This window comes from Sorex araneus, chromosome 10 (genome assembly GCF_027595985.1).
Source record: "Sorex araneus isolate mSorAra2 chromosome 10, mSorAra2.pri, whole genome shotgun sequence".
Taxonomy (NCBI): Eukaryota; Metazoa; Chordata; class Mammalia; order Eulipotyphla; family Soricidae; genus Sorex; species Sorex araneus.
This window is the reverse complement of record NC_073311.1, coordinates 21,437,476-21,459,760: the sequence shown is the minus strand read 5'-3', so window position 1 is coordinate 21,459,760 and position 22,285 is coordinate 21,437,476. Positions and strand designations below refer to the sequence as shown.

The 22,285-nt window shown below is 35.5% G+C and overlaps 2 protein-coding genes across 7 annotated transcripts in view; both read right to left on the bottom strand.

Moving 5' to 3' along the window:
* Positions 1 to 22,285, bottom strand: part of SYT1 (synaptotagmin 1) — a 574,730-nt gene that overhangs the window by 461,367 nt on the left and 91,078 nt on the right. For 5 of the 6 annotated variants that reach the window (XM_004602693.2, XM_004602694.2, XM_055118229.1 and 2 more), the window contains one exon: positions 5,587 to 5,705. The exons of the other annotated variant lie outside the window; for it this stretch is intronic. The gene's annotated coding sequence lies outside the window, so the exon portion shown is untranslated. The remainder of the gene's footprint in view (positions 1 to 5,586; positions 5,706 to 22,285) is intronic. 6 annotated transcript variants of the gene reach the window in all.
* Positions 14,586 to 15,068, bottom strand: LOC105943573 (60S ribosomal protein L21-like). The gene has a single exon (XM_055118231.1). The coding sequence runs from the start codon at positions 15,066 to 15,068 to the stop codon at positions 14,586 to 14,588; it is 483 nt and encodes a 160-aa protein (XP_054974206.1).

Sequence of the window (22,285 nt, the reverse complement as noted above, 5' to 3'; positions counted from 1 at the left end):
TTGTGAGACTTGTTACTGTTTTTGGCATATCGAATATGCCACGGGGAGCTTGCCAGGCTATGCCATGCGGGCGGGATACTCTCGGTAGCTTGTCAGGCTCTCCAAGAGGGACGAAGGAATCCAACCTGGGTCGGCCTCATGCAAGGCAAAAGCTCTGCCTGCTGTGCTATTGCTCCAGTACTAAAATGAACATTAACATCTAAAATTAAACAGAATGCCACGATATAACAGAAATATGACTTTGTATTTCTGAGATTTGATATTTTGTATTATTCTGGTCAATTCTATCCAGGGAACAAGCAACATCAAAAATATAAGAAGCTACCTGTGGTGTATTTGATATGCCAAAAACAGTAACAAATCTCACAATGGAGATGTTACTGGTGCCCACTCAAGCAAATGGATGAGCTACAGGATGACAGTGATATAGTGACAGTCTCTGATTAATAAGTATAATATATTTCAGAGATACGGAGATGATTAATACAAACTTCTGCACCTCAGTAGTTGGTGGGTTTTCAGGAGCTCTGAAGGTCATATTCTATTATGTCAGTCAATATATGGTCTGTCTGTCTGCTAGAATTCTCTTCATAAGACTATTTTTACACACAGAGAACTTGTTAATGATCATAAACCATCAGCAAGAACTTACTCAAGTATCCCACTAAAATTTTCTAGTACCTTGTACTCAACAGTCTTATAATTACTATGTGTGCATAGCACAAAGGTATTATAATGGTTTGACCAATAAATTTCATAGTATCTCACAATAATTGAACAAAGAAGACAATTATATGTTGTACACATCTAAAGGGCTGGAAGTGTATTTTGAAATGAAATTGTTCTAGAAGAACGTACTTAGAAGAGTAAAAATACTTCATATATCAAGTAAGTATTAAAAGTGATGACAGTAATACATCTTAGATAATTGAATAAATAAATAATTTGGACAGTACAGTTACCATATTTCAATCACAAAACTAGCAACTAAAGAACTAAAGGACCGAGAGGTATACATGATACCATTAAATTTTCAAATATTTGCCATACAAATAACTAAGCATTGCACATGATTTTAAAATATTTAATATAATTTGATATTTGTTGAAATGTACACGAAAACTTTAACAGTATTGTAAACCCCTGTACTTCAATAAAAATAGTAAAAATTTCTTAAAGCATAAATGTTTGACAAATAGTCAGGCTCCATGATGAACTATGGAGTGACTATGATCAAGGCAAAGTAGGAGACAAAGATTTTTGACTTTAAGCCTAAGCAACACCAGATCAGTCTGTTCGGGAAAGATAACTACTGTGCATCATTAATTAAGTAATTTTGAAATATCATATCAAAATTGATATGCTTTTGAACAATAGCACTGTTGTTCCGTTGTTCATCGATTTGTTCGAGTGGGCACCAGTAAAGTCTCCATTATGATATTTTAATACAAAGTATACATTCATTAAAATATTGGTAAACTTAGGAAAAACTTTAGGGCTTTAGGGTAAAATGCAACAAATTGGTAAGTTTGGTCCACAGGAACTCAATATGGAACCAGTGGAAAACACAGAGATTGGAAATACTTAGAAAATGGAGTTAATTAATACTGTGAGTGGGGGCTTGGTGATTCACTGAAATGGCCACCATAGAAACTCAAGAAGATCAGCAGATCTCTCTTCATCCAGTCACACCACTGTTTCTGCTTAATATTTCTCTATCCATCTGCTTTCCAAATGGATGCATAACCATTATGCATATGTGCGTGCATGTGCATCTATGTACATTCATTTTAAGAAACTAAATACGCCCATTCAGTGAGTTATCTGTATATCCATTGATGACAGTCCTTTTTATTTAATATCTTCTTTTACACTGAATTTGACACCATTTAGATCTTCAGAATCTCACTCTACCCAATATCTACTTTATTCTTTTCATTGAGTCAAGAGAATACTACTTATATTATAAATCCACTTTTCTGTAGTTTAGAAAAAAAAATCACCCTATCTCACTTTCAGTACCTTAGTTTTTCAAATTTGTTTTCCATTAGTATTAATAGTCTAAGTAAAGAAAATAATTTAAATATCTTGTCTCACTGGTTTAATTTTTATAATCATCTAGCATTGCTTTTCACTATTTTTCCCGTTTTAATACTTCAGAGCTTTACTAAAAATGTAAATATTTACTAAAACAAAAGTTCTGACTATAAGTTTGCAGATTATGAAAATTTGAACCTAACATAATATTTATCACACAACTATTATATAAAAACTGTGTTTTGAGTCCGACATATTTAATTTGTTAACTTTTAAATACAAATGCACTGAGGTTAGGGCATGTATGCATTATTAATGTGATCTTTAAAAGTAGCTTAAAAACATTTATTTTCATTTACCAAAGATTTATTAAATATTTGGAAGATATTTTAAATACTTTTTTGTCATTTTGGGACATACTTTTTTAAAAATGTGACTAATATATTGCCAGACATTGTTTTCACCTAAAATATCCGATGGTTAGGTTTACTCTCATTGAATTTGTAGTTTTTTCTTTTCTTTTTATCTTAGACATCACAGTGTACTATAATGCCGTCAATAGTATGGTTTTATATGTAAAATGTTCCATCACCACACCCTCCACTGGACTGCCCACTTGTATCCACCATTGTTCACTTTGCAGCATATCCCACACAACCCATACCCGCATTGGTAAGCTTCCTATTGAAAAGCAGATTTTAATTTCTGTTGCCTTGGGCTTTGTTACTGCCCTGCTATATTTTTACATATCCTGCATAGAGCTTGCGGAGAGCCTGGCAAGCTACCGAGAGTATCCCACCTGCACAGCAGAGCCTGGCAAGCTACCTGTCGAGTATTCAACATGCCAAACACAGTAACAAGTCTCACAATGCAGACATTACTGGTACTCACAGTGATACAGTGATCCTGCATAGAAGAAAGGTCATTCTTTCATTCTGTGTATGCAGTCCTGGAAGACTATGAGCATCTCTAAGATAGCGAAGCTAATTCCTAGGACAGCCCCACATTCTCTTCTCTGGCCTTGATCAGTCATATGGTTGGCTGAAAATCACTGGGATGGAGCCTTAGGCTCTGAGCACTGATTGAGGAGTCACTCTCTCCCCCCAAAGAAGTGATACTTATCAGATATATTTAATAATGGGAAAATTACTTATTTAAAAAAACTAATTATACAAATTTTGAATATAATAGTTTTTAACTACTAAGTGTATTATTTTATTTGCAACTTTGGGAATCTTTTAACTTAAGAAATACATCCTTAAAACCAATCCATAATATCAAACTTTAAATTGAAGAAAATTTAAGGCATATGAAAAGAAAAGTGAACAGTTTAAAATCCTGTGTATAGTCTCAGGAAATATAAATACATACAAAAATACCTAAATCTAAATTTACTTTAAATATTTATATTTCTGATAGCAATTATGTCTATATTTTTATAAAAGTTTCCTTTCAGCTATTTCCTTGCACTCATTTGCAGAGCAATTATACTTAAATGCTAGAGCACTTGGAATCATCAGATATACATATTTCAAAAGCCAGTTCTAGCTCCAACTTCTTCAAACTCTAATTCAAGCAAGTCTGGCATGGAACCTGAGTAAGAATTTGCATATGTTGGCTTTAGGCTATATTCTGAGATGTTTCTCAAAATATTTGCTGAATAGAAGATGAAATTGTTTATTAAAGAATCAAAGTAAAAGAGAAGTAAATGGAAATATTTTAGGAATATTATGGTAAGAACTACAATGCCTGAGCTTGAGCACATAGCCTTCTGTTATAAAATATTTGGGACTGGAGTTTGGGTTTAATCCCAAACACTTCATGATCCTCTGAATGACCTCTGAGCCACAAAATTTCAAAAAATATTATTATTGTTATTATATATTAGCATTCTAACAATTATTTCAGAGGAAACGAAAATACTTTCATTTGGACATGTGCATTTTTAGTACCACTTCGTTTTAATAATCCAGATTAAGAAATGTTAAAATGAAAAAACATATTTCAATAATGATAGTGGTCTTATATTGTAGTATCATACTGCAGAAGAGATAGGACAAGCTTCTTGTATGGAAACAGTTTGTAATACAGGTGAAGGACTTCAGGTCACTCCTGGAAATTCTTAGGGGAATTTATACAGTGACAGTGACCAATGTTAGCCTCTTCCAAGCCTGTACTACCTTTCCAGCCATGAAGAGACCTTAATTGCACAGTTTACTGAATAGATGTCTTTAATAACATGATAAATATATAGGGATGAATATTTCTTCTTTATAATTTTGGTACTGGAGACCCATTGCAGCCCCAAAAATAGGATGTAAAGAGTAGAATAAAATTTTTAAGACAGTCACATACTATTTTTTTGGAGGCATGTATTGAGAATAATGTGAAAGTTAATCATTTAGGAATCCAAGACTTCAGTAATATAGTTTTCTAAATAATGATTAGTTAATCACCTCTAATTTATTTCACAGAATTGTGTTTATGCCCAGGAAAAGTGTGTTCAAAATGACTTGAGTCAAAGATGCAATTCGATTGGTTAATGAAGATCTAAGAACAGTAATTGAATTTGATGGAATTCATTAGTTAAGACATTCAAGCAGATACTTTACAACCCCAATTACATAGACTAACATATGTAATAGTCACAATATGATATATGTACTTCACTGTTGAATTAGGCATAGAGAAAAGAGTAAGACATTGTGGGGCACAAAGAAACATCATCCTGAGACAACTTTTACCTCTATTTCTATCCCCTTACCTAAAACTCTCGCTAAAGTATCATTTGTACACCAGGACACAAAAGCACAGAGGCAGATGCCATGGCATATTCTTTTAGAATGCAAGGCTGCTCAAGATCATCTACAGATAATGAACCATGACAACTTTGGATTTGATGAAGTACAAAATGAGAGTAGGGAAAGAGCAAAAATGTTTTGTAAGAAGCTGTGATCATCAACTAAACTAGTATTTCAAGGGCATTAATAATAGAAGTGGTACTATTTTCTTTAATATCGCAAAAACTTTTTGTTTTTTGGGGGGCCCTACTTGGTAGTGCCCAGGGCTTACTCCTAGCTGTCCTCAGGGATCACTCCTGGTTTCCCTAAGGATACCATATGTGGTGATAAAACTAGAAGTACAGACGGCCACGTGCAAGGCAAATAATCTTAACCGCTGTACTATGTCCGGTCTCTCACAAAAACATTTTTTTCTTTTTGGGTCACACCCGGCGATGCACAGGTGTTATTCCTGGTTCATGCAGTCAGGAATTACTCCTGGTGGTGCTCGAGGGACCATATGAGATGCTGGGAATCGAACCCCGGTCAGTCGCGTGCAAGGCAAATGCCCTACCCTCTGTGCTATCACTCCAGTCCCACAAAAACATTTTTAAAAAGAAAGACATACAGTTCTTCAATATTCTGCACAAATGCATCCTCACCCCCATATTACAAATATATGACGACCCGTATCACAAATATGGATGTTTATAGGGTGAATGACTATTAACAAAAATCTATCAAAGTTCTGTTTTTGTTTTCTAAATACCTTAATCAGAATCGCAGCACAATTTCCGGGAAGGACGCAATAGGCAAAGGAGTCGTCTTCCAATCTGAATAATGGCGTGTGTCAATCAAACTCTTGCCAGTCGCCCCTTTCCAGTTTTCCTTTAAGAGAGAAAAAGTAATAAAAATAACCCATGAACACGCTGGCCTGGAGTCTGCACTTGCCTTTACTAGTGGCTAAATGTATAAACTTCTGTTTATGCAGCCCATTCATTATTCACCTCCTCTAGCTTCCTAAATTCCTGGTGGTGGTAGATGCTTTGGGATAAAAACCAATAGGTATGAATTATGCTGACAAAGAAAAATCTGGAAGAAGGAACGTTTCAAAAAGGCAAGTTTTTCATATTCCTTCTGACACATCCTGTTCAATGGCTTTGGTCTATAGAGCAAAAGCAGCATGTGCTGCCACAGAAGGCACCCAGCGGAATTACCAACCCTGGGGGATTATCTCTCAGCAATTCACACTTTGTTTTGCTAACAAGACTCCTTGTTAGGCTACTGGAGTGCTATCTTTCTCTGGCAATGCTCCTCCATTCCCCTACCTTTCAGAATTATTGAAAAGCTAACTGAGGCTATTTTGGTTCGAGAATCTTTTTGTAAGCAACAGCAGCTGCAGCAGTATTAATAAAAAGGGACGACATTGCTATTTACCTAGAAAGGACAGGGAGATACTGCACATACAAAAGCATCCTGGTTGTATAGGAGCTCAATCAAATATTTTAATAGTTCCCTTCCTTTCTTCCTTTGTTCTTTCTTCTGTCTTCCACTTTCTTTTCTCCCCCATTTTTTCATATTTTTTTCTTCCTTTTATTCTTTCTGCTTTCTTTAGAACTCGGTTTATTTTTGATGAAGAGCAAACTGATGTCATGCTGATGGCCTTAGTAACAATTTTAAAACATGAGCTCTTAAAATACTAAGCAAAGCAGCATAATTCTTTCACAACTAGGGAGAATGAAGTTACCAGTTGAATCTCGTAGTCCAAATTAGAGATTGGAGGCGTTGCAGACTCCAGTGGCTCGGATACTAATCAGACCATTCTGTTCCCTTTACCATTTAGTTTTCTATTCTCCAGAGGTAGCTAACATGGCAACATCCTGTTATATGAGGATTCAAGTTTTCCTACTACAAGATAAATGAATACACAATCCCCTGCAGCTTTCATTATATTCAGAGTAGGATTTTATAGTTCCTCTGCAATAGTTTAGAAGTCCTATTTGACATGTAATTGGCCTGAATTCTTCTGGTATAAATTCACAGAGGAAAAGCTGAGGGTTTACTGGGTTTGGGAAAAGTCGTAAACCCATGATTAGTAGAACAGACGCAATAGATGTTGCATAGTGTGACTATTAACACACTAGAAGAATGAGACACAGAGGACACCAAGACTGGAAGTAGGAAGTAGCAAGGTTGCCTACTGAACAGGGTCCAAGGGTGAGGAGAACCTGAGAGAGAAGTCAATGAAAATCTTTTCGCTATCCTTTGATAACAAATTGGATGAGAGTGGATGTGACATTTATCACACCAAAGTAAATATTTTTGCCAAGTCTCAAGAGTAAAGTTTATCATCTTGATTTAGAATACATACAATGTTCTGGTTCCCTAACATTTAGTAGACATTTGTTTCCTTACAATGAACAGGAATTTACTTCATACTATTTATCATAATTTTACAAACCTAGAAATACTCTGACTCATGCCTATCCACTACTTCAAAATAAATATGTTAACAAGGACCCTCATCACAGCTCCTGCCTTACCTTCTGCCTGTTGCTCCACCATTTTGTTTAGGCTGGCCTTGGGATGATATCACAGGGCCTACTCTGAAAAGGCAGGCAGTTCCCTCCCTACTGAGTGTGTCCACACAGCCTCCACACTCGACTTGTGCCATATTAAGTGCCCACATCACAGATTCAGAAAGGTCTACTCAACAAATTACATGCTGATCACACAGATATTCATCCTCATTCTGTGAGAATGGGCAGAAAAGACAAAGCAATTGCCAGCCTAATCTTGCAGTAATTTCTGGGGCAGGGTGTATATGTATGTGGGAGATGGGGTGGTAGTAGGGAACTATAAGTCTCACCCCGAAGTACAACCAGAACACTAGAAAACCAGTGGAGAAAACATACAGAAATCCACCATGCTCAATGAGTGAAAAACAATTATCATCGAAGACATTAAAAAGCACCAATAAATCCTCAGACAGTGTCTTCAGTGACACTATGATGAGGATGTTCAATGTTCAAGGAGGTCAAAGAAATGATAACACATAGAGTCAGCAAAGAACAGGAAATAAAAACAAAATCACCACAATTAGAAATGACAGAAATTAAGAACATGACAAGTGATTTAAAAATGTCAATAGAAGCTCCAAACAGCAAAATAACAGAAGGTGAATAGAAGATAAAGAAGCTCCAAGATGAGAAGGAAGAAATCACTAGGAAAAAGTAGAAAGTAGAAAATAATCTAAAAATAATACCCCAAAAATATTTGATTTGTTCAAGAAAAACAATATAAGAATCATTAGACAACCTGAAGAACAAGAAGGCAAATATGATGAAGAAACAATAGTTAAAATATTGATAAAACCTTCCCAGGGTTGAATATTATAGACACAGAGATTCAAGAGGTCCAAAGCATCTCAGTGAAAATAGATCCCATTAGGAAAACTCCACAACAAATTATATTCAAAATGACAAAAATCTGAATATAGAGACAGGATATTGAATGCAGCAATATCAAGGAATTTATATACAAAGAAAATTCCATCAGATGTACAGCAGATCTATCAAATGAGACTCTGTGAACAAAAAGAATATAGAAGGATTTAGTACAAAAACTCAATGATATGAACACCTCACCAAGACTAATTTATCCTGCTAAGATTATCAGTCAGATTTGAAGTAACTGTACAGAACTTTATGGACAGGCAACAGTTTTGGAATTAGTAGCTTTGAAATAAGTACTGCAAGAAGCATTAGAAGTTTCTTCAAGGACGTAAGAAACTTCCCAATATGTGGCACTATGTGGCACTGAGTACGGCACTCACTAGCAGTGCATAAGGTTGTCCTCTACTAGATTAAGAAAGGTTAAAACACATAGCATCACAAATTGACTATTATTGATTACTTTTTGATAACTCTATTTGCCATTCCATTAGATTTTATTGGACCAAGTAATATGAAATAAATTTGTTTTATGCCCAATAAGGGGGGAAGATGGGGAATGAGAGGGAACCTGGGGATATTGGTGGAGGGAAGGGGACATTGGTGGAAAGATTGGTGTTGGAATTCTGTATGCCTGAAACAACCCTACTATAAAAACTTTGTAAATCACAGTGTCTCAATAAACATTCCTGGAAAAAATATGTTAACTTAAAAAAAAAGTAAAAGAATATTAATTCATTGATGCACAGCCAAGGCCACAAAAATCATTTGGCATTTGGAAAGTTTAGTAGTTTCTTGGTAATGCATTTTGATAGCATTAGTGAGTAAATAATTTTGGAAATCATCTCCTAGATGCTAACAATTGCTGTTTTATATTCTCCCTAACCTACTTGTTTTGCAAGATAAAGTGGAACACGTTAGAATAATGAAATGTGCTTCTGGTGATATGTTGCTAAAATAGTCCTTAGAGTTGCTGTAACATAAAAAGGTATAAATAAAGCCAGTTTGAGAAAAGCAAATGGATGAAAAAAAAAGTGAGAACAAACTTGGAGACAAAAAACATTTTGTTCCAACACATTTCTTGCAACTTGAGGTTCAATCATCACAAAGTATTATATTACCCCAAATTCAAAATTCTTTAGTTATTATTAATTTAGAAATTGGGCGGGAACAACAGTTCAGTAGGTAAGGACACTTGCCTTGCACATAGCTGACCTGGGTTTGATCCCTGGAGCACTATATTGTCCCCAGAGCCTTCCTGGAGTTATCACTGAGTGCAGAGAGCCAGGAGTAATCTGGCTCTTTCTGTACCATGCATTGCCTGGTGTGATGCAAAAACTAAAAGAAGGTAAAAATGTGGGGGGGGAGGAAGGAAGGAAGGAAGGAAGGAAGGAAGGAAGGAAGGAAGGAAGGAAGGAAGGAAGGAAGGAAGGAAGGAAGGAAGGAAGGAAGGAAGGAAGGAAGGGAGGGAGGGAGGGAGGGAGGAGAGGAGGGAAAGAAAGAAAGAAAGAAAGAAAGAAAGAAAGAAAGAAAGAAAGAAAGAAAGAAAGAGGGAGAGAGGGAGGGAAGGAAAGAAAGAAAGAGAGGGAGAGAAAGAGGGAGAGGGAGGGAGGGAAAGAAAGAAATTAAGGAAGGAAGGAAGGAAGGAAGGAAGGAAGGAAGGAAGGAAGGAAGGAAGGAAGGAAGGAGGGAGGGAGGGAGGAGAGAAAGATAGAGGGACGGAGGGAAGAAGAAAGGGAGGAAGGAAGAAAGGAGGGAGAGAGAAAAGGAGGGAGGGAGGGAAGGAAGGAAGGAAGGAAGGAAGGAAGGAAGGAAGGAAGGAAGGAAGGAAGGAAGGAAGGAAGGAAGGAGGGAAGGAAGGAAGGAAGGAGGGAGGGAGGGAGGGAGGGAGGAGAGGAGGGAAAGAAAGAAAGAAAGAAAGAAAGAAAGAAAGAAAGAAAGAAAGAAAGAAAGAAAGAAAGAAAGAAAGAAAGAGGGAGAGAGGGAGGGAAGGAAAGAAATAAAGAGAGGGAGAGAAAGAGAGAGAGGGAGGGAGGGAAAGAAAGAAATTAAGGAAGGAAGGAAGGAGGGAAGAAGGGAGGGAGGGAGGGAGGGAGGAGAGAGAAAGATAGAGGGAGGGAGGGAAGAAGAAAGGGAGGAAGGAAGAAAGGAGGGAAAGAGAAAAGGAGGGAGAGAGGGAAGGAAGGAAGGAGGGAAGGAAGGAGGGAGGGAAGGAAGGAAGGAAGGAACGAAGGAGGGAGGGAGGGAGGGAGGGAAGAGGAGAGAGAAAGATAGAGGGAGGGAGGGAAGAAGAAAGGGAGGAAGAAAGGAGGGAGAGAGAAAAGGAGGGAGGGAAGGAAGGAAGGAAGGAAGGAAGGAAGGAAGGAAGGAAGGAAGGAAGGAAGGAAGGAAGGAAGGAAGGAAGGAAGGAAGGAAGGAAGGAAAGAGGAAGGAGAGGCGAAGAGAGGGAAGGAGAGGGGAGGGGAGGAGAGAGATGGAGAGGGGAAGAGAGGAGAGGGGAGAGGAAGGGAAGCAGGGAGGCAGGGAGGCAGACAGCCACAGGGCTGTTTTATCCTCTGTTTAACTTGAAAATTCACAGGAATACATTTCAAACAAAATATGTGCACTTCAAGGTATATAATATTAAAATTGTGTTTTTCTGGAATATAAGAAACAACAGCATGCAACAAAAAGGAAATGAACTAAAAGGGCACGTACAAAAAGATAACTCATGGATTGTATAAAAATATGGTGGTTACCTAAGGGAAAGGCAATAGAGACGGGAGAAAAGAGTCAGAGGAAGATCACCTATGGCCGTGTGAATGAAACTAGAACTTTACAAATACGGAGGGAGGAAACTGGACTCACAAACCTTATACAGCATTGAAAACCAATGGTAAATAAATTTTTATTTAAAAAACAAAATATTTTATGGCAGAAAAGTGAAATCATAAAACTCAAATATAGAAAAGATGCTTAATAATGCACAATGTTAATTGACTCTCCAAAAAGTGAGATGTTTCTTAATTTATTACTTACTTCAATTGAACATATGCAGTATAAATTAGAAATTGTCTTAATTTAACAAACAGCTTAAGTAGTCTAGAATAATGTACTTAATAATTTGATTTTCTTAGGAGAAGAACCAAAGGTTATTTGCTTATATTATCCTAATTTTAATGTGTATGTTGAACATTTTCTGGTGTCATTTTTAAGAGGCTAATTTGTGTATTACTATAATATGGAAAATTGACTTCATTGTAGTCAATGTGGGTTAAAAGATTCAGTGGACCTTGGTAATAGCAAAGCATATGAATAGATATAATAGATCATCTCAGATTTTGACCTTACATATTAGCAAATCAAAAATGGTATATCATAAAATTATTCAAGACAAGAAAATTTAAGGAATAATTACATTTGAATTTCCTTTTGCATAGTTGCATGACAAAATATTTTTTTCTCAGAATCTTCTGTGAAATGTTCAAAGGCAACAAAGTGAGGGAAAAAGTAGTAAAGCTAGCTTTTATTTGTATGGTTTAAGTTGGGGTAAAACGCTTTTAAGTTGTATTGAAAACAATACAAATACTTCTGAAACTATCTTCAATTTCATTACATATTGGTAGAGTCTCACCCCAAAAGTCTACAAATACCTGATATATTATGTAAACCACTAGATTCACAAAAAGAATCAATGCTTTACATTAAAAAATTTAGAAATAGAAGTTCATTTGTCCAAGATATTATAGCTTAATATAACTTAATGGTGGCATCACTGAAACTATTATTTATATTTTAAATTATTAACTCAATGACTAAAACAGGTCTTTTATATCATACTTGATGATCCAAGTGAAAGGAACATAGCTATTTATAGATGGTATCCTATTGACTAAAGTCAGTTAGTGGGAAATGGCAAATACAGAAAAATCTCTCTTATATGTAGGGTACAAAATATATAGTAAACGGAGAACAAATGATCATTGAGAGTCAGCTTAGGGACCTGAGTTAGCCAAGGGGATGAAGTGTGAAATGGGAAGGAATATTGAGACATTGGTAGATGATGCTGGCATTTTTGTGGCAGATGAGGTGTTGAAACACTACATGTCTAACACATTATTAATTATTAACAGTATTGTACTAAGACATTAGTGCACCTAGAGTGTAGTGGATGAATCCAGAGTCCACCTAGACAGAGCCCCAGATGCCACTTGTTTCCACATGGCAAAATCACTGCCGTGCCCCTGGCCAGACACCATTGTCTCAGGATGGCATCATCACCCAGAATTTCACTTGCTGAGAATTCAGGAAAGCAGGTCTTGTGACTTAAATCCCCAGGCTTTTTCAAAGTTGGGATGGAATACCTCCCCCCACCTCCCTATACTTCCAGAACTCCTGGCAGTCATGTCCATACCTCAAAGTCACCAACCAGTTAAAAATTTAACTCCAGCTGTATTCTGAATTTCCTGGAGTATCTCCAAACTCTACAATGCTGATATGCCAGTAGTAGCATTCCAGATTAGATGGGTCATAACATAGAAGACAACCAATCTTGAACAAAAATCAAAAACAGAAGGCTTAACCTTTAACAACATTTTAGTAATCCTTCATATAAGGACTTTGTCTCCATAGTGAGGCACTACAATTTCCAATGATTTTATTCAACAGAAATATTTTTTTATCATTCTCTTAGCAATCAATGACAAGCAATATAAAAAATAATTTTTGTAAGCCTGCTATGGGGCAGGACTGTGGGGTGGTTTGGAAAATTGGCAATCATGGAGGAAGGTGATAATGGTGGTGAGACTGGTGTTGGAATAATGAATGCCTTTAACAAACCATCATGGACAATTTAGCAAACCACAGTGTTTATATAAAGTGTAGGGGGGGAAATTACATATGTAAGTCTTACCTATTTCATGTAAATTATAAAATATATTAACACATTTATTTAAAGCCTTATTACAGACAGGTAAGGAATAATTATTATCCTAATGAGATCCAAATCTAAAATAAAATTTCATGCAATATACTTTAGATTCCAGAGTTGAGAACTTATTCTGTAAATGAAAATAAACATTATTTGCTAATAAAATAAGGATATTCTAACAATAAATGTTAGCATAACATTATAACATAATAGGGACTCCGAGCCAGGCTGTTTTCACTTGGGGTGCCCAAGATGGGGGCAGGTGAGAATCCTCCTAGCCCCAAGAGACCCAGCCCTGGCAGCTGACTTCCACTACCCAACCACCGCCAAGCTCCAGGCCACTTTCTGGACACATGACACTTCCTACCCATTTTCCATAATTACCACACCATATTTGAGGGAGTTCAGACAGTAGGTAACAAATCGTAGAGCGTTTTATATATATATATATATATATATATATGTATGTATGTATACACGCATACCTATCAGAGGGCCCAACAAGCTACTGAGAGTATCCTGCCCACTTGGGAAGAGCCTGGCAAGCAACTGTGGCATATTCGATATGCCCAAAATAGTAATGATAGATCTCATTCCCCTGACCCTGAAAGAACCTCCAATCATTGGGAAAGACAAGTAAGGAAAGGTTGATAAAATATCAGGTCTGGGAGGAATAGAGACATTACTGGTGCCCACTCGAGTAAATCGATGAACAATGGGATGACAGTGATACAATAACATAATAAGCCCTATTGTGTTGGCTGCAGGGCTATTATTTATATAATTTTTATAATACAAATTCAAATTTGTAAACTACAGCTCAGAGGCCTATTCTTTGTTTTATTTATTTATTTTCTCTTTTTGGGTAACACCTGGCGATGCACAGGGGCTACTCCTGGCTCTGCACTCAGGAATTACTCCTGGCTCAGGGAACAATATGGGATGCTGGGAATTAAACCCGGGTCGGCCATGTGCAAGGCAAGTGCCCTACCCATTGTGCTATCGCTCCAGCCTTGAGGGCCCATTCTTTAGAGATTAAAAGGATATAAGAGCCAGATACTATAGTACAGTTAGTAGGGAGTTTGCTTTGCACTGGGTCAATGTTGGTTCAATCCTTGACATCTCATGTGGTCCGTGTCCCTGCCAGGAGTTATCCCTTAATGCAGAGCCAGTAGAAAGTCCTGAACACCACCAGATGTGTACCCACCCATGCCCAACAACCAAAAAGAGATATTAACCAGGCTCGTCTTAAAAATGTTTCATATAACCTACTATTTCTTACACATTTAATAGATCAAAACCCAATTGGTCCATAAAATGACCATTAGATTAAGAATACTTGTTTTTCTTCTCTATTTCTATTTTTTTAATAGTCCAGGAGTCTCTTTATTTTTAAACAAACACTTCTCAGGCCATGAATTCATAGGGGATGGGCTCCAGCAGCTCAGGTTCCTTTCCATTGGTTCTTACACAGTGGGCTTCTCTGGGTAGAGCAGGCTGGCGCTTCGGTTGAACCCAAGTCCCTTTCTCTTTGGCTTCCTTCTTTATTTGATCATTTTCTTTCACCCATTTCAAGAAGCTGTCTTGACTCTTAGAGTGCTTAATATGCTCAATGTGGACATTAATTCTCTTGGCAAGAATCTTGCCCTTGACTTGTTTGTTAACGACAATGCCAACAGCATGCTGTGTAACATTGTAGACTCTTCCAGTTTTGCCATGATAACATTTGTGGGGCATTCCTTTTTGGACTGTGCCCATTCCCTTTATGTCTACGATATCACCTTTCTTGTATATACACATGTATGTAGCCAAAGGAACAACTCCATGTTTTCTGAAAGGTCTAGAGAACATATAGCGAGTCTCCCTCCGCTTTCCCTTTGTGTTGGTCATTTTGGCGATTTACTGGGCACTGGCAGTTTCGGCCAAAAGGAAGCTCTATTTCTATTCTTGATCAACATATAAATAAATTTAACATCCTCTGTAGTAAGTCAATCATTTCTGTGTTGCCTACCTTTTAATCTATATACTCACCTTTCTCTTCTTTATTATAAAATTGACATTGTAAACATTCCTGCATATTATCCCATATAGCTCTTAAGTATTTCACAGTCTGGCTTTCACATTCATTTTACTAATGTCATTCTGAAGCTGTTATGATCAAATCCAGCAACTAATTCTCAATTCCTTTGTCTTTATCTTATTGTACACATCTTCCTCTTCTTGTTCTATATTTTGTTTGTTTCATTTTATATTTAATTTCCTTATCAAGTCTACTTGATCACCCAACCCAAAAAATGTTATCCTCAGCTCTCTTCTGTTTTATATCTTTTCATGTACTCCAATGATATCAAGTTTCTATGCCATTTACTCTTCAGAACACTCTTAGCACTATTAACATTAGTGATGATTTCTTTGCTGTACTTTAGACACAATTTTTCTCCTGATAACCTTCTTCTTAAAGATATCCTGTTGATAGATAAAAGCCTCAAATGAACTGGTAAAGATTTCTCTCATAGCTTTTTATTATTTTGTGTTCCCTGGCTCAGTATCTTACATGAAAAATGAGGATTCATCTTGGACTCTACCTAAATTTTACTCCCTCATCTGATTAGACATCATATATTACTGCTTCCCCTCCACCTCACCCCTGAAAGCTTCCTGATAAATTTTTCCTTTTATTTTGTCAGTTCACTGACAAATTCAAGCCTTTATCATGTTATTGCCTATATGTTCTTTAGCTTCATAACTGATATCTTTGCTTTAATATCCTGCCACTTCAATCCAAACTCCATAGTGCTCTGCCCTCTAGCTTTGCTCTTCCTTGCACTAATAGAACACTGTGTATTGCTATTTAAAGAATCACTTTATCCTTACAAATACTGTAGTTGATTGCATATATGTTTGTCTCTGCCATCAGATTATTAATTCCTTGAGGGAAGAGACTATATCTTTGTATCTTTTATAACCTCCATACTGTCATCTTGCTCACAGTATACACTTAATAAATATTTGTAAAGTTGAGTACAAGATGTGTGGGAAAAAATTCAGACAATGTGATCATTGTACTAGGCTGGCTGAGATACATTTTCTACTGAAACTCAAGAATACAAAAACTATGTGACTATAATGAGTTATTTTAATATTGGCTAATATTCTTGGTTTTTTGTGTTTAGTTTTAAAACAATTTGTTTACTAATGTACAGAAAACATTAGAGTGGAATAAAGAATTGATTGGCTTAATACTCATGTAATTCAAAAATAAATTATTTACTTAATTAGTTTTGATAGTAATTTTAAATAATTTTATGAATATTAACTTTTTGAGTTTTTACATGTGTAAAAATGAATAGATCATGAATAAATACATTAGCATCATATAAAAATATGATATGTGGTTAATTTGATTTTTTTCAATTATTCCTTTGGGTTCTGGCTAAAGCTAAAAAGATAGATGGCTTAACTTGTCAATGCTTTTATTCTGACTCATCTAAAACAAGTGAGGAGATAAAAAAAGTTTTACTGTGTTGTGAAAAGCTAAATATGGATTAGAAGATAGAACATTTTTATAGAATGCAGAGCAAAATGGCAAGAAGGTAGAGTTGTAGAAAGATGTTCTTAGAGTAAGTCTTGAAATTGAATTGTGACTTAAAAGGTACTAATTTAGGAAACTTGAGAGGACTGTTTGAATTGCTGAGTGTTTTCATCTTTAAAATTGTTCAGTCTTAAGAGTTTTGTGCTTAGAATTAAAAAAAAGTATGACAAATGCAATGCCAAGGTGCATAAATATATGATAAACCACAAATGGTACTTTCCTACTTCCTGTTGTTTAAAAAAATTCATAAGCCAGAAATGATAAAACACCATGAACATTAAATTAATAGAGCATTATTCTATTTGTATACTGAAGAATATTTGAACAAAGAAATAGGCCATTATGTAGTTATGGGCCTTTTGGTCAATTTTAATGCAAGTTTCAGCTCTCGAACTAACTGTGTTATAGACAAATGGTCGAACCATGTATTTTGTATGTGAAATACCAAAAGGTCAACCAAGCAGAAACAGCTACTGGAAGCTGAAAACAGAAGATGATAGGCTAAATTTGTATGAAAGTAGAATTCATGACTTATTTGTCCATGATTATATTTCCCTGTCCTCTTAAAATAAACTCAGTCCTTACAATTACAACAGCAAACTAATGGACCATTTATATGTCAAGTTTTTATATATATTCCCAGAAATATGTAAATAAATATATGTTTTATATTTTATAGAAAATTTATGTTTTATATAAAATATATTTTAAATTTAAACCTCTGGCCATGTGAAGCAAAGTACTATTTTTTCTGAAGAGAAACTAAGGCACACATATATTAAATTACTTACCTAGTGATTAATAATAGGTTTGCATATACATATACATATATATTTTACACACATAGACACATGTACTCATTTAAATTAAAAATAAACACTAATATATATTTTAAAATATGACATAAAATTATAAAATTAACAGAAGGGAAAAAAGGTAAATATAAAACTTTGATTCAAGAGGTCAGAGAGATTGTACATTGGGTAAGAAGCTTGTCTTGAAGGCTGCTGACCTGGGTTCGATCCCTAGTAACCCATAACATTTTTTTTTCTTTATGGGTCACAATTGACAATGCACAGGGTTTACTCCTGTTTCTGCACTTAGGAATCACCCTTGGCGGTGCTCAGAGGACCATATGGGATACTGATAATCGAACCCAGGTCGGTCGTGTGCAAGGCAAACGCCCTAACCGCTGTAATATTGCTCCAGCCCTGCACCCCAAAACTTTCCCGAAGTTCTACTGAGAATGATCTCTGAGCAAAGAGCCAGACATAAGTTCTGAGAACCATTGGGATTGGCTTAAAAACCAAATTAATAACCTTGATTCATATTACGTGTTAAAGTTTAGAAATAAGATTGGAACATTTTCTCATTTTAGATGATCTATTTCTCTTATTTGGTGTACATTGTTTTCTTCAGCAGAAGCTAAGAATTTACCCTAAATAAACTTCTGGATACCAGAAATCTCTGTGTGCTAGTAACTGTGTTGAGATCTGAATGGTAATGAAAAATTCAATGACTGAGTCCTGAAGGTTAAAAAATGTTCCAGGAAGATGGTTCAGCATATGAAAAGCTGTTAAGCCTTTGACAAATGGTCAGTGCAACTAAGCAAAGTAAGAATGAAAGACTTTAAGATCCAAAGGAAAAGAGGCTCTGACATCCATATAGTTTTCTATGTCCTAATTTAAATAATTTTGGATTATTTTCTACATGGTAAACCATGTTAGATCCTTCTAGAAAACATAACTCTTTTCTCATTTGAAATATTTTCAAAACTCTTTTAAAATATATCCTTAAGTCTCTTACCTCCAGAAGCCACCCCCAACTCCAGTAAACAAGCAAAAATCATCCTTATGTATCCCAGATACTGATGACTCCCATAATGTTTCACTAATGTAACTGTCCATTACACCTAAAATCACTGTTCATTACATCAGCCCATTACACCTAATATCACTACACAGTTTTATTAAGTACTAATGAAATTCTGTCCAATTATTATTATTATTATTATTTTATTATTTTTATTATTTAAATTTATTTATTTTTAATCAGTGAGTCACAGTGAGGGTACGGTTACAGATTCACACATTTTCGTGCTTGTTTTTCCCTCATGCAATGTTTGAGAGCCCATGCCTCCACCAGTGTCCATTCACCACCAATGACTCCAGTATCCCTCCCACCCCCCCAACTCCGTCCCCCCCATCCCACCCCACCTCTTCACATGCTGGGGGAAAGTCATCCCAGATACAGAAGGGAAAACCAAGTAATATGTGATTGGAGATCCTACTTGGGAAGGGAGATGCATGCTGAAAGTAGACTAGACTCTGAACACGATGACCACTCAATACCCCTATTGCAAACCACAACACCAAAAAGGAAAGAGAAATATCAATTATTATTTTTTTGTCATTACACCCAGAGGTGTTCTGGGATCATGCCTGGTGGAGACTTGGGAACCATATAGGATGCCAAGGATCGAACCCATGTTAGTCATGTGCAAAACAAGTGCCCTACCCTCTGTACTATATCTCAGGCTCCAGAAATGCAAATTTTGATAATGAATTAATGACAAAAATTGGTTCAGAACACTTTTACCATTTTCCAAATTATTAAGAGAATGTATGGAAAAATAGAATAATAGAAATAATAATATTTCAAAAATAGTAATAATAATATTTCAAAAATAGAAATAATTCCAAATGAAAATGTTTCAACAAGGTTAAAGTAAAATGGGGGAATTATATTTTATTTTCTTATATTTTCATAAACAAATCTTCCATAAAGCATATAAATGATAATTTGACACTTTTATCATTCCTCAACTGACATACTATTAGGGTATAATATAAAAGTATATGTAAGATTTAAAACTTTTTAAAAAATACATTGAATTTATATAGCATTAAATTTTTACCTGGAAATGTATTTTTTTTTCCACTTGGGCTTCTTTCAAGATCACCATCAGTGTTCTTTAAATACTGTAGAACATATCTTGGCTACTGTCCTAAGCTTGGCATTGAACATAGGCTTACATATATGCTTTTAATTTGATGCTTGGTGTTTTGAGGGTACATGCTAAGGGGCTAGAATGATTTATGCATGAAACTATCACTAACAGCATTGCAAATCACAGTACCTCAGTAAACACTAAAAACTAAATAGAAGCTGTAGTTGAAATATTGTAGAATTATACTGGTCAGAAACAGAACCTATTGATGCAGCCTCCCTGGTCATGGGTATAAAATTCAAATATGTTTATATTTCCAAAGGACATGAAAGAATTCCAAGGAATTATTTCAATTTCCCACTGAATTCCTCCAGAATTCATAGAGCTGGCATGTAACTCTAGTTTTATTATTTTAAAATGGGATAGAACTCAGTAGCCTTCTGTAATGGACACACATTTTCTGAACAAGTCCTGTGGCCTGTTGTTCTGTAATCAGAAAAAGAACCTAAATGTTTGATTGATTTTTTGGTTTTATTTTATTTTCAAATGTCTTTTATGAGTCATTCATTGGAATTGAATTTATCAAACTCTCCTGAGTTCATATAAAGAACCTCTCTGGTGGAACGTACTTCATTTGTATTTTAAAGTAGCAATGTCAATTCTTAACAATATTTTTGTAAGAACAGATGGATACAGAAGGTTTCAAGAAAGCTTTAAGCATAATAAAACTATATTTTTTAAAAAGGATATTTTGTTAAAATTACTTTTAAATACAATTATAATTTTAATGACTATGAGCAAGCATCTTATAATATTACTATTCTATTATAAATATTTTTACGTTAAACATTAACATATTTAACAAAAATGTCTCTTTTTTGGTTTTAGTATAGTTTATATTGAATATAGTTATAACTTTCTTATAATTTGCATTAAAAGTCACAAATTTATGGCGCAATAGTACAGTAGGAAGGAAGTTTGCTTTGCAAGGAGCCTACCTGAGTTGACTCCTAGCACCACTTATCAGCTCCTGAGCCTGGCCAGGAGTTATTCCTGAGCACAAAGCCAGGAGTCAATCTGAGTATTCCCAGACGTATACCAAGAAGTGGAAGATAGTTTTTGCATAAAAATTAGTGAAGTTTTGAGGGGTCAAAGATATAATACAGGGTTAAGAAACTTTCCTTGCATCCTCCCAACCCTGTTGAGAACCCCTGGCACAGCCCCTAGTCCCCTGAACACTAACATGGCTGACTTTTTACTAGAGAGCCAGAGGCGCTCCTGAGCATTACCAGCTGTGCTCAATGTCCCCAAACTTACAAAAAAATTAGAGAAATAAAATTAAGGTATAAGAGTAAACACATACATACAAAATAGTGTATACATTTACACAATAGATTCTAGAGCCCTCTGTTTCTATCAACTAAAAGCAAAAATAATTATTTTCTGGAGTGATAGCACAGGCGATAGGGTATTTGTTTACCTTGCACGCAGCCAACCCGGGTTCTATTCCTCCACCCCTCTTGGAGAAACCGGCAAGCTACTGAGAGTATCTCGCCCCCACAGCAGAGCCTGGCAAGCTCCCCGTGGCATATTTGATATGCCAAAAACAGTAACAAGTCTCACCATGGAGACATTACTGGTGCCCGCTTGAGCAAATCCAACAGGGGGACAAGTGCTACAGTGCTACGTACATAATAAATATATGAGGTATAGTAAATTAATCTTTTAGAAATTGTAGCTACAAATAATAAACTCCATCATTAAAAATATCACACATACCTAATAGTCAAGTTAAAAATTATGGTATTGGAATATTAAGCTAAAAAAAAAAAACAAAAAAACATGGCCAGCAAAGACAAACTTCTCTGTTTTTGTAAAACAAAGGGAAATGTGAAGTGTTTGACTCCTTGGTTTCTAAGTCACAATTTCTTGTGTGTAGTATTTTTGATACAGTTCTGAACTACTTGGACCTCGTAGGACAATTCACCTATTTTTTTTTAAATATTTTTATGAATCACCATAAGATACAGTTACAGACTTATGAACCTGAGAATTAAGGGTATAAAAGAGGAGATTGAGCAAAATTAAATTTATGTATTATTTTAATGATATTTGAAAATTATATTAAGGTTGTAGTTTAAAATCACTGTATTCAAAATACACAGTAGGAAACTTGTTTATTGTAGATTGTGAGATTATTTTTGTTTTGAGGGTAAAGTTGGTGGTGCTTAGGTATTACTCTTGGATCTGTACTCAGAGATCAACCCTATCAAGTACTATATATGGTGCCAGGGATCTGATTTGGGCTTTAGGTGTGAAAGGGAAGCATCTTATCCACTGCACTATTTCTCTGGCCCCTATGTGCTATTATCTTAAGTAGAAATTCTATATATTCACAAAGATAGTTGTGTAATACAGCCTGCTACAAAATTTAAAGCTTTTAAATTATCTTTCATTTTTATTTGCTTTATTACACTTGTTTTTAAATTTTAATTGCTAATGAAATTATCAATAAGCAGTGATATTTTATTTAACACATACGATAAAATGACAATAATGCATAAT

What these genes read in the sequence shown, in the direction of transcription:
- LOC105943573 (XM_055118231.1), bottom strand. Translation starts at nt 15,068, where the DNA reads ATGACCAACACAAAGGGAAAGCGGAGGGAGACTCGCTATATGTTCTCT.